At 36.2% G+C, this 12,901-nt stretch overlaps 4 protein-coding genes across 4 annotated transcripts in view; 2 read left to right on the forward strand and 2 right to left on the reverse strand.

Annotated features, from left to right (window-relative positions):
• On the forward strand, positions 1-4,401 carry CBG15303 (the record flags this gene model as incomplete). The annotated part of the gene is made up of 8 exons (XM_045244672.1): positions 1-138; positions 1,778-2,048; positions 2,222-2,496; positions 2,564-2,883; positions 3,434-3,602; positions 3,653-3,781; positions 4,138-4,293; positions 4,375-4,401. 8 exons carry the CDS (start codon positions 1-3, stop codon positions 4,399-4,401), a joined length of 1,485 nt encoding a protein of 494 aa, XP_045095681.1.
• A 1,049-nt stretch (positions 4,402-5,450) lies between these two features.
• Positions 5,451-7,594, reverse strand: CBG26105 (the record flags this gene model as incomplete). Its single annotated transcript, XM_045244673.1, has 5 exons — positions 5,451-5,537; positions 6,553-6,645; positions 6,700-6,786; positions 6,840-7,269; positions 7,482-7,594. The coding sequence occupies 5 exons, from the start codon at positions 7,592-7,594 to the stop codon at positions 5,451-5,453; spliced, it is 810 nt and encodes a 269-aa protein (XP_045099648.1).
• Positions 7,595-8,172: 578 nt separating this feature from the next.
• Positions 8,173-9,779, forward strand: CBG15305 (the record flags this gene model as incomplete). Its single annotated transcript, XM_002643084.1, has 4 exons — positions 8,173-8,412; positions 8,703-9,112; positions 9,428-9,679; positions 9,734-9,779. 4 exons carry the CDS (start codon positions 8,173-8,175, stop codon positions 9,777-9,779), a joined length of 948 nt encoding a protein of 315 aa, XP_002643130.1.
• A 429-nt stretch (positions 9,780-10,208) lies between these two features.
• The window catches only part of Cbr-mlh-1, a gene marked incomplete at both ends in the record, with an annotated part of 4,182 nt that continues 1,489 nt past the window's right edge, over positions 10,209-12,901 (reverse strand). Inside the window, 7 exons of the mRNA XM_045244674.1 lie at positions 10,209-10,460; positions 10,508-10,613; positions 10,662-11,110; positions 11,408-11,715; positions 11,762-12,089; positions 12,130-12,324; positions 12,497-12,605. Of these exons, the coding sequence (XP_045095682.1) occupies positions 10,209-10,460; positions 10,508-10,613; positions 10,662-11,110; positions 11,408-11,715; positions 11,762-12,089; positions 12,130-12,324; positions 12,497-12,605 (1,747 nt within the window). The remainder of the gene's footprint in view (positions 10,461-10,507; positions 10,614-10,661; positions 11,111-11,407; positions 11,716-11,761; positions 12,090-12,129; positions 12,325-12,496; positions 12,606-12,901) is intronic.

Here is a 12,901-nt window from a genome sequence, read left to right on the forward strand (position 1 = left end):
ATGACTCTCCACGAGCCACCCGCCAAACTCAATAGGCAGACATCGACGCTTTTAAGGCCGCCGACACTGAACAAACCGATACTCACTTTTGCAGACAATGATTGTCTTAAAACCCCAACTATGAGTGATATGTTAAAGGTGAGGTCTCAAAAGCCATAATCGTTTTTTCCAAGAATAGGCGTTCTATCTTAATTACCGCAAAACCTCCTAACTTTAAACTTTGAGCTAATTTATCTCGGTTCTTGTCAAAGATATGTGAAAGTTATCAACTGATAAACTCTTTATCATAACATCAGAAATGTTTTGATAGTTGATACATTATTGGTATCTTTCACAGGAGGCGAGATAAATCAGCTCCAACCATACTTGCGACCGGGCCTTCGCGAGGTCTGATATAGTTACTTTTAGAGTCAAAAATTGTGGACCAAATAAATTAGATATGATAGAACTCAAAGAGTGCTACAAAATGATATTATTTGAAAAACTGTGTCTTGTTTATGAACAAAGTTACAAACAAAGAACAGAGGCCCGGCCCGTACCCACGCGACAAGGTCCGGCCACCTTATGCCTTGTAACTTTGTTCATAGACAAGACACAACTCTCTAAATAGTATTATTTTTTAGTACTCGCTGATTTCTATTATATCTAATTCAGTTGATTCGAAAATATTGATTCAAAAAGAAACCATGGCAAGGCCCACGAAGGGCCCGGCCAAGGCGCGGTCGCAAGTATGGCTCAAACATTATAGTGTGGGGGCCCTTCTATTACAGGTTTTACGGTATTTTTCTTATCTTTATTATCTCGGTTCCCAATGAAAGTGTTAACATGGAATCAATTAATGAAATAAACAAGATGAAATTTCCAATACTTTATTAGTTGTACATTTTTTCATGTCTCTGACAGGAACTACAATAATTTGGTTTAGGTAACCGAAATCCTCGGTTCCTGTTCATTTTTTGATTCGATAATGGGCACTTCTTTTTTCAAATCCTAATTATCTCGTTCCTCCATAGAAGTGTTGAATTTACTATTATTAGATAAACGCTTCTGGTTGTGACTTATGCAAATTTTCTTTAGTTTGTACAAATCGAATTTGTGCAATGAGTTATTGCTCAACCAGCTGAAACACCTACTCAATTTAGCTATATTATCTGTAATTTAATTAGACACGTCATCTTCTAGTCATGTAAGGAAAACAAATCTTCGGAAGAGTATGTTTTTTGTGGGAAAAAGGGAAACATCAAATGAAGGGGTATCGTAAGCACTCTTATAGAATGTCCCTCAAACTGTCAGTCAACTTTGAACCCATATAGCGCATTTCATGTTGAAGATATCCACAAATGGTCAACTGTCATGATGTTTATCATAACATCAAAAATAATTTATCAGTTGACTACTTTTTGATATCTTTCAGAGGAACCGAGATAAATTGGCTCAAAGTTAGAACTGCTGAAAATCGGAAAAAGCGGGCAATCTCGAATTTCTTGCTTGCTCTTTTCATACTATAGATCACAAATCAAAAATTTTCGCTTACGAATTTTGTGTGAGAGTCATGAATACACTTTTGGAATTTTTTCCATTGAAAAAAGATTTTTTGCACATGTCCTGTCAGAATATATTGCTTGCATTCGAAAACTCGTTGGGAAAAAGTAAAACATCCAAAATTTTGTTTTTTTTTCAATTTGGAATTTTTTTAAAATTTCAGCATTTTGAAACTTCATCCAGCTTAATTTGATATAAAATTCTAATCCCAAAAAACACAAACAATTTCTTGCAGACTCCAACGATCCACTCACCCAGACACACGCCTATGAGCATGGACGGTTCTAGAAGGCTCAACGGATTCTCCGGATTCACACCACAAACTGATCAAACGTTTTTCGGTGAAGATGAACCGCTGTTCAATCAGTTTGAAATGCGGCGGACGATGGCGGCAGCGTCGGCGAGCACGTCTACAATATCCCCTCTGACAGTGCCTACGATAGCGAACTGTAGTAGTAGTAGTAGTAGTAGTAGTAATAGGATCATGGACCATCACCCAATAGAAGGTAAGTGGTGTTTTATTTATCAAAAAGAATCGATTCCATAATCAATAAGAGTCAATAAGAGTTAGTCAATAAGATAATCAATAAGAGTTTATTTATCAATAAGAGTCAATTCCATAATAAGAGTAGATTCCATGAATGGGACCCAAATCTCTATTAAAAGTCGAATTTTCCAGAATTCAAACCTAAAGAGATGCACAGTATTGCCTTCGAAATCCCAAAAATGACCAATGGACTCCATCACAAGCCACGACCAGAAGCGCTGAAACAAGTGAAGCCTATCGAGGAGGTTTTGTGTTCGAAAGATGAAGACTCGCCAGGACTCTCCGCTTCAAACTTCCAATTCTCTCCAATGGTCGAGCATTTTCTGCAGACGCTGACTAGTAAACATGCAGCGGCGACGGCAGCCCAGCAGAAGCCAGCGCCGACGTTCAACCAGGAGCCTGTGAAGGTACGGTGGTTTTTCATTTTCAATTTTCAAAATTCGAAAACCTTTAATCCGGAAATATTCATTTCAGACCATCCAACAACGGAGATCATCTGGAGACAAGCCTCGCTTCGCCAACTCTCTCCATGTCCCATCACTCCCAAGAAAAGCCAGTGAACCATCCCTGCTGCACCAACAACATCAACCCCAGCCCCTCCAACCACCTCCTCTTGCTCCGACATCCCGTCCAATGACAGTAGTAGTCCCCCGAATAGTTCCACGTGTCACACGAACCAATACAGCCGGCACGCTGACTCTGGCTCACCATTCATCAGTCTCTCCGATTCCCACACACGTTGATGATTCGTTTTTGAACAATTCGAATTTCGCGGGCATGAATTCCAATTTTGGGTGAGTATTGTGAAATTTTAAAATTGAATAGAAAATTTTGGAGAGTTGATCCTTTTCATTATTCAACAATAGCTGCTCTATTATTGGGATCAATTGTAGGCGTTAGCCTAACGACTCCCACACGAAAAAAAAATTTTTGCACAAATACCAAATGTTTATATTGAGAATTTCACCATCGATATTCTAAACAGATCCAGTTTATCAACAAAAGGAATTTAGAGTTATTGAAACTTTATCCGATGATTAATTTTAGTTGTAATGCAACTGGGTAAGTCTTAAGTCTAGGAGCATACCGTAAAAACTGTAATAGAAGACCACCCCGTACTTGGATTTTGGGCTCTTATATCTCGGTTACTGTAAGGAATATCGAAAAGTTGTCCACTAACAAAATATTGCTGATATTATAATAAACAATTTGTCAGTTGACCGCTTTTTGATACCTCTCACAGGAACCGAAATATAAGAGATCAAAGTGTAAGTACGGGGTGACCTTTTATAAGAGTGTATACTGTAACTTTCCAGAAAAACTTTATATCAATTTTCTTTTCAGAGACGCTCCCAACTTGTCCCATTTTGAGCCCAAACCGGAACCAATGGATGATTATTCATATGGAACCGGCGGTGGTAACGGTTATGATGTGAATAGTCAGGATTTCGATTCGTTCGAATTTTCGTCAACATCGGAGGAATTGAAGAATATTGGTTGTCAGAAGATGAAGGTTAGTTTCTTTTCAAAAAAGTTTTGAGACTATTAATTTTTTTCTTTAAGAAGAACTCCAACATGCCTCTACAGGATCGTCCGTACAAGTGTCCACGGGATGGATGTGATAGAAGGTTTTCGAGAAGTGATGAGTTAACAAGACATATTAGGATTCATACGGGGCAGAAGCCATTCCAGGTAAGGGTGATTTTTAAAGGTTTTCATTTTTGTGGTCACAAGTTCTTACCGTAAACGCTCTAATAGAAGGTCACCCAAACCGCTAACTAGGATCCCATATATCTCTGTTTCTGTGAGAAATATAAAAATGTGGTCAACTGACAAAATGTTGTTGATAACTTGATAAACATTTTGTCAGTTGATTACTTTTTGATATTATTTCACGGGAACTGAGATATAGCTCAAATTTGACGGTTTAAGTGACCTTCTATTAAAGTGTAGGTATTATTAGAGTGCGAGGTATGTACCTAGCATGAAAATGTTAGGTTTAGAGATAATTTAAGACGTTCTTCAAATCCAACGATTATTATTTTCAGTGCCGAATCTGCTCTCGAGCCTTCTCTCGATCCGATCATCTGACAACTCATGTTCGTACGCATACTGGTGAAAAACCATTTTCCTGTGAAATCTGTGGCCGGAAGTTTGCACGAAGTGATGAACGTAAACGACATGTTAAAGTTCATAAAGTATCGGTGAGTTCGTTTTTTCTATTTTCAGCCAAATTATGTTTTCGTAGAATTCAAATTTTTAAAAATCCAATTACAATTTTTCAGAGCCATGGCAAGCACAAATATGACTAGGATGCAAAATCTTCCCGAATTATTCTTTTTTTTTCTTCCCGTTTGTATTTCTTCTCATACAGTACCCCATAAAATTACTGGTAATGTTCCCTCAAATTCCTTAAAATCTCTCCCACCCAGCACAATTCGATTTTAACACTCTGAAACTCAAATTTTTCTAGTCTAAAATGTTTTTCCTTTGTTAGAAATTCTACAACTTTTCCTATTTCCCTTCAATCCGGTTAGATTTTAACTTCGTTAGTTTCTGTTGTTGTTTCTTACAAAATCCTCTAATTGTCTAGTCTTAATATTCCCCTCTGAAAAATCTCAAAAATGTTTATTGCAATAATTTTTTTTTCTTCGAAAAACCCCTAGAATAGTTTTCTGACTAATTCATATTCAGAGTTATTTTTTCATTTTTGTGATTTTATATTTTTTTGTTCTGAAAAATTGCTCTTTTTTTGTACTGATTATGAAATTTTGTTTTTTTTTTGCAGTTTCGAATTTCTTTGGATACGAAATGATGAGAGCTGAATATTGTAATAAATAATGTGAAAATACAAAAAAAAGGAATTGCGGAGGTAGGGAAAAATAACATGAATCATAAAAATATTTATAATTTTTTACGTTATGCATAGAAAAGGAAAAACTATACCTAGAATTTCGAAACAGCGACACTTCGAAACCAGTCATTTCGTCAGAAGTCAGAACACATTCTGAAAATCGAAAAAATCCAAAATTTTGTTCTCAAAAGAAGAAAATTCTTAAATTTTTGGATTTTCAGAATGTGTTCTATCAGAAAAAGCATATTTGAAAACTCTAAAATTGTTTTTGTAGTCTGAAATTTATCCATTCGCCTGTATTGCCACGGTTTCGAAATGACCGGTTTCGAAGTGTCGCGGTTTCGAAGTGACGCGGAGCCGAAATACGGTATTTGACTTTCAAACGAAAAAAAAACAAATAAATCTCAAAATCTTTATTCTACATTTTTAAGAGGAATCTAATGTTTCAGCTCTGTAATTTTTTTAGTCGTCGTCGTCTTCAAACTCTTCTTCTTCGATGCTCGATACTCAAAACAGCAGAAGATAATAATCGTGGCCAGTGTTAAGACCATTTCCAACATCAGCAATACGAATAATCCTGTCACCAGACCGTTGCTGAAATTTTTAAAAAATTATCTGAATTGCAAACACGCTCTATTGAACATACCGTTCAATGACGATATAAGACATATTTCTCACTTTGAAGTTTAGGTGATTATTAGCATCGAGAATGTTCAAGACTTGGAAACTTTTCTGTATTTTTTTTCCCAGAGAAGCGTGGCGATTTTTCGTCATTCAGCTTTTCCAGCTCGACAAAACCTTTAAAATGATTCTTAAACCCTATAAGGAAGGCTATAATCTTGAGAAAAATAAAGTTTATTAAATTATAAATAAAATCAACAGAGCAAAAACTATTTATGTACTATTTGTTTGATTGAAGCTGTCATAATTGTCGAGGATCCAGTTCCCTTGGAACTAATTGTTGGCGCCTGAAAATTGAATTTATAGATTTTAAGATATCAAAATCCTACAATATGCTTAGAGCAAGGGGATATGAAAAAAATATACCGTAAACACTCGAATAGAACGCCACCTGGACCGTCTACTTTAAGCCTAAATATCTCACTTCTTTTGAAAGATATCAAAAAGTTGTCAACTAATAAAATGTTTATCATGATATCAGCAACATCTTACTAGTTAATTAATTTTTGATACCTCTCACAGAAAATGAGATACGTGGGCTCAATTTAGACAATTCGGGTGGCGTTCTATTAGAGTGTTTACGGTAAGCCTTTCGAGAAGTTGAACTTATGACCTACTGTTGAAGTCTATAGTCAGGCTCTTTAGTGGCCAATAATTTTTTTGGATTTTATTACACTAAAATGAAAAACGTTTAATTTTAAGCTACATATTGGATTTTCAGACCAGTATGTCTTCTCTGTTAGAAGATACATATACAATGCTCTGAAACCAAATTTCGGATTCAGATAGGTTTTCCAATAATTAAGGTTTTTGGAATCTCTAACCTTCTAAATTTCAAACTGATCCTGAATTTCCAGAAAACTGATTTTTTAGATTTTCAAAATCTTAAAATTTCAGAGTTTTAAAACTTTACCTCAAACTCCTCCACCTCCAATCCAATTTCATAGAACTCTATCGGATTTTCATCAAATGTCACTTTTTTAAGTTTCACTGGTTTTTCATCTGTTTCCTCTATCATAATCTGAAAAGCATTAACTATTAGAAAAAAATTTCTCAATGGAGCGTATTTACTTACATCTCCGTCAGTGATGAATTGAGTTTTAAAATGAATGGTTCCTCGACTCACAGCCTTCGAATCATCCTCTCGATCATCAATTGTTTCCTGAAAGGATGATTTTTATTCTAAATTCAAAAAAAAAACCAAGTTTCTAAAACCGTTTCCTCTGCAGTTGTATCGATGGATAACGCCGTTTGAGTCCTTTCTTTTTTCTTCTTCAGTTTCTCAATCACTTTCCCATCTTTATTCAGATTTTCAGATCCTTTTCCGTCGTTTTCCTTTTCTATTTCATCTACCCAACCGTATTGTTTCGGAGCACTTGGAGCGGAAATCTTGCTCTTTAATTTAAAACTGAATCCTTTCTTTTGTCCATTATAATATTTATTCAAATTTCGTTTTTCATTGAATTCGATACTTTCACAATAGTCACAGACCCCATTGGAATGGACTCGATAACAATGGTCGTCCATTTTCATTTGGGTTCTTCTTTTAAAGAAGTTGTGAACTGTTAAACCAATCATACAAGTACTGATTATGGGCAGGATATGGAAGTAGATAACACATTGAATCAAATTTCCATAGAACTCTCTGGAAAACTCGTTTTTTGGAATCGTTCAAAGGATTTTTTGTGCCTTTTCTAAACTTTCTAAAACTCCAGTTTTGACAGTAACCAAAATGAATTAGCTCAAAGCTAAACGTTAGGGGTCCTTCTTTTACAGGGTTTACGGTATGTTTGTAATTCTTTGAATTTTTGAATTCAAAAAATTCAAAATTCCAAAGATTCCGGGAAATCTACTCACGCTTCAAAATGCTCATCGTATGTGAAATTTCCATTCATATCCTCTGAAAATTCGGGAATTTCTGTTGTCGAACCTCCATTGATCCATTTCAAGTTCAATATAACGGAAATCATTAAAATTGTGTATATTTTGTCTGGAAGAAAACCAAATAAAGCTCTTTTGAAAATATTATCAATGGAGCAAATTTGCTTTTTGCATACTTACGAAAATTTTGTAAAATCGTTTTCATGGTGAGCTAAATTTAATTTAAGAGAGATTCCTCTTTAGCTGGATTTGTAGTTTGTAAGTCAGAAAATGCGATCCAATTTTTTAAAAATCACGTAGGACCTTTTTTTGGAGGTCAAAATTTATTTTTTTAAGGTTACCTATTGATTTCAAACTTCTGAAGTTCCTGATATTTTCAGACCAGTCTAAATCTAATTTCCTAAAATTTCCGATCAATGTCATCGAAGGATGACAAAAATATTTTTTATCAGTGCATCAGAAATTGTAAACATTTTTATTTCTGTGACTACTGATAACAAAAACTTCTTGTCATTAAAATGGTCAAGGACTTTGATACACTACTAACATTTTTGATTTTCTTTTTTTTTGCAGAACTTTTTCACCAAGTTCTGACCTAAATATTTTGTTCATAACTTCTCAAAGTTGTTCACACTTTCCAACGAAGATTAAAAATTTTCCCCAGAAAATGCCCTCCTCTCCAACGATCACTCTTTCCAATGGTCATAAAATGCCGCAAGTGGGTCTTGGAACATGGCAATCAACGCCTGAAGAGGTGATTTCCGCAGTCAAGGCTGCAATAAACGCTGGATATCGATTGATTGACACTGCTTCTGGATACCGTAATGAGGAAGCGATTGGACAAGCAATTAAGGAGTTGATCCAGGAAGGAGTCATCAAAAGAGAGGAGTTGTTTGTTACTACCAAGGTAAAAGATGCGGTAGAGCGTTGTTGGATTTCGAAGGGACATGAAAAAAGTATTTTTTTTCTCAATATTGCTTCGCACTGTTCACTGTATACATCAGAATACATACCGGAACTTTAAAAAATCCCCGAAAATTCTCCTGTGTCCCTTCCTTCAAAACCTAGAATTTTTGGAACATCAGAGTCTTTGAAAAACTTCAGAATCGTAAAATCTGAAAGTCTAGAACCGACTCTCTAAAAATCTCAGTTGTTTGAAGAATCAGAAACTTCATGAAAAATTAAATAATAATTCAGGCCTGGACCCACGAGATCGCTCCAGGGAAACTCGAGACTGCCCTCCATTCATCTCTCAAAAAACTCCAGCTAGAATATGTGGACCTCTACCTCGCTCATATGCCAACTGCAACTAATGATGATATGAGTCAACAAATCCACGAATCCGTTGAAGACATCTGGAAACAATTCGACGGTGTCTATAAAGCAGGACTCGCCAAGGGTGTTGGTGTCTCAAACTGGAATAATTCTCAAATTGAGAGAGCTTTGGCCCTAGGAGTAACTCCTGTTCATAACTCTCAAGTCGAGCTTCACTTGTATTTCCCACAACACGATCATGTGGATTTCTGCAAGAAGCATGGAGTCTCTGTAACTTCTTATTCCACTTTGGGAAGTCCTGGACGTGTGGAGTTTACTCTTCCAAATGGAATGTGAGTTATCGGAACCAAACCGCCTACTTTGAGGCAATGTATCTCATTTCTTGTTGGAGGTATCAAAAAGTGGTTAACTGCAAAACTGTTTATCATACTATCAAAAATGCTTTGTCAGTTGGTCACTTCTTGGTATCTTTCACAAACACCAAGGTAAATTGGCTCAGACCTAGAAGTGAGGGGATCAATCTATTAGAGTGTTTATGGTAAATGGTCAAACTCGCTTTAAAAAAATTTGTTTGAATTGGAATAATCTGAAAATATTGACCTTTCAAAGTTCTTCAAAACAAGTCTTTAAAACATGCGAATTTGCAGAAAACCCTTCGGTCCAGCTCCCTCCGAACTCCAAGACTCTAACGTCATCTCAATTGCCGAGAAGCATCACAAATCGCCAGCTCAAATCCTACTCCGCTACGCTGTTGATCGTGGCATCGCAATCATTCCAAAATCGATTCATGCTAACAGAATCAAGGAAAACTTTGACATTTTCGATTTCACTTTGACTCATGAGGAAATCGAAAAGTTGGAGGAGAGCAAGACGAATAGAAGATTGTTCGCTCAGGATTTGTAAGTTTTATTTTGGGAATTTTTAATTTTTGAATAGTATACGGTAGTTTTCAGCATGGCCGGACATCCAGAAGACGCATTCGTCGACGAGAGGAACTAGATTTAAACTTGCTTTGTTTTTATAGAACTAAATGAAGTTTTTAATTTGTGTTTTAGCCTAACAAACGTTTCTTACGGACGAAAAAGGGAAAAACTAAAGAAAAGTGGAATAATTCACAGAAAACAATTGATGCATTTTTCAAAGGAAAAATGTAATTTTTGAGAAAAATCCAGTGAAAATGTGCGGAGTCAAGAGGCGGAACCTAAATTGCAAGCTGCGCACGGTTTGCACGGTTTTGTCGCCGTTTTTTCTCATGACAGTATCCAAATGTGCTAAAAAACCATGCGGCAACTCGATCCAGGGTTGCAGTTTAGGCTCCGCCCACTTTTCGCAAGCACATTTCTTTCGAATTTTCGCTATAATCAAGACAACAAAAATCAAAGAAAATATTTATTTTGTTTCACAAAAATTCAACAAAAATCACAAAAATTAAGAACCACACCGTTCGAAAACCTTATACAGGTCATGAGAATCAGCTAATTGCACAAAAATATCGGCACTTTTAAAATGCTCAGGCGGAATGAATTTTCGTTTGACAAGTGGCATGAGGACTTGTTTGATTAGTGGCTTCCAGTGCGTTCCACAAAATGCCGACACTTTTTTCTCGGCCGTAATAAATGGAGAGTGAAGTGTGAAGAGTTCAGCGATCGCACGACAAATCGATTGGAAACATTTTTGTTCCTGAAATTCAAAATTTCCGGCATTTGAAAGTGCGCTCTAAAACTCACATCATCATATTCGACATCCAAAATCAGCGAGGCGACTAGAAATGGAAGTTTCTCGAGTTGTGGAACATAATGGTGTACTAGTGATGGGATTTCCGTGATGTGGAGTCTGTAAATCATAGTGGCCTAGAAAACCAAATCCTGGCCTAACTCTTACCTCCTTTTCTCTCCTTCTAAACACATCCATTCCATTTTGATTGCAAAATAGTCATACAGTAGTTCCACGTGTTCACCTAACAAAAACTCCGCCTCTTCTCGTGTAGTTGGGTCTCGAAATATCGAAAACGCCTTATAATTCTCATCAGTCTCACTCAATTCCCCAATCAATTCGAGCATATCGATAATTAATGGAGTCTCTTCTTCCAGCCGATATGACCCATAATTGCCAAATGAGAGAATGGAAATTTGATAGAAAAATTCTCGGAGGATTTCAGAGAATTTGAGCATATATAGCGAAGTTCCAAATTGAATAAGGACCGTTTCTGGATCAATCGAACCCACAAATGTGCTGGTCTTTATTAGTTCGCGGAGAGAAAGAGACGCAGACGAAGCGATTTGATGGCGGAGAATTTCGAGAGATTCGAACTCAAACTCGCGATAGGTTGTCTGCAAGAAAAATCTGATTCAGAATTTTCGATTATTGGCATTTCAGAATTTCAGAATTTTCAGATTTTCGGAATTTTAGAATTCTCAGAATTTCAAAAAATTTAGAATTTTAGATTTTTAGAATTTCACAATTTTAGGAATTGTCAGAATTTTAAGATTTTTCGATTCTTAGAATTTCGGAATTTTCGATTTTCAGGTTTTCAAAATTTCAGATTTTCGGAATTTTGAAATTTCAAAATTTTCGGTTTTTAGTTTTTCAGAAATTGTCAGAATTTCAGACCTAGGGTTATCACTTACCCCATTTTCCAGCAAATCCTCATCCTCTCCTAAATCTTGTGATTCATTCATTCGTCGATCTCCCCCTAATCCACTAGCCATAGAAACCATCGAAACACCATCATCCAATTCTGTAGTATTCTGTGTCATCTGAATCTCCACGTCATCTAGATTCTCAAAAACGTCTTCTTCATCTGAATCGTTGCCACGTGGCCGTTTCATGGGACCGCGAACAACGAATTCGTCGATTTTCCTCTCTTTGGCGTCTGTTCGAACTTCCATATGGTCTACACGCTTTTTGGGATCAGCAGAGGATTTTAATTTGAAACCTGTAAAATGGATTTTCGATGGCCTAGAACTCCAAAACTAGGTCACCATTCTCACTATTCGAGGTGGATGCCCGTCGAAACGATTCAATTGATTTGATCGATTGGGTTGTTAGAATTGGAATTTGGGAAAACTGGAATTTCAGATTCTCCTCATTTTCTTCTTCTTCTTTTTCTTTTTCTTTCACAGCTTCTGTTCTATCAGGAAGTCCAAATAAATCGTTAATGAATTTCTCAAAATATTCCCGAATTTCCTCAATAATTTCCTCTTTTTCCAGAAAAATCACCGATGATTTCGTCGGATGAACGTTGACATCAATTCGGGTTTCATCAATTTCCAGGTGCAATGCACAGAATTGAACACAAAGCGATCGATTCTAGACAAATCGATAATTGATTGAAAATTCTGTTTTTTACCTGTAAAACATCATCAATCGGATGCTTTAAAATGTCACATCTCACACTTCGTCCATTGATAAAAACACTAAAAAACGATCGGCTCGTTTTTCGATTTTGCGCATTTTTCGATGTTGCCGATGCGATTGGTTTCGAGATTTTCCCAGTGAATTTGAATTTCAGACGATTTGAATCCAGTGAAATTGGGATCACTGTCTGCAAAATTTGGTTTTGATGGACTAGAAATTCGGAAAACTATGCCATACGATTCTTGGACATTTTAAAAGCGTATATAAAATTTTTTCTCTGTCTTTTTTTTTAATTTTCAAGACATCGATGGCCTAATTTTTCAAAATTTTGGATTTCTAGGCCACTAAAATCCACTTACATCAGCCACATCTCGTCCTAACAAATTACAAACAACATCTCGAAAATTTCCGTCGCCTTTTGTTCGAAAATCACTCGACTGATTCTGATGGAGTGCAAATGACACATCTCTGAAAATACAGAATTTTACAATAGAGCACATTTGTTTTTTTTAAATTTTTTACAAAATTTATTGAGAAAAGTGGGCGGAGCCTAGATTGCAAGCTACGCAGAATTGCAAAAATTCCGGGAAAGAAATTTTACGGGTAAAAATTTTCTGAAGAAAGTGAATTCCAGGAAAAAATTTTACGGGAAAAAATTTCCGGGGGAGAAATTTTACAGGAAAACATTTTTCTGGAAAGTGGTCGGAGTCCGGGGGCGGAGCTTAAATTGCAACCCTGACACGGTTTTTATCACATTATCACGA

The sequence above is a fragment of the Caenorhabditis briggsae genome (assembly GCF_000004555.2).
Source record: "Caenorhabditis briggsae complete genome, chrIII, whole genome shotgun sequence".
Taxonomy (NCBI): Eukaryota; Metazoa; Nematoda; class Chromadorea; order Rhabditida; family Rhabditidae; genus Caenorhabditis; species Caenorhabditis briggsae.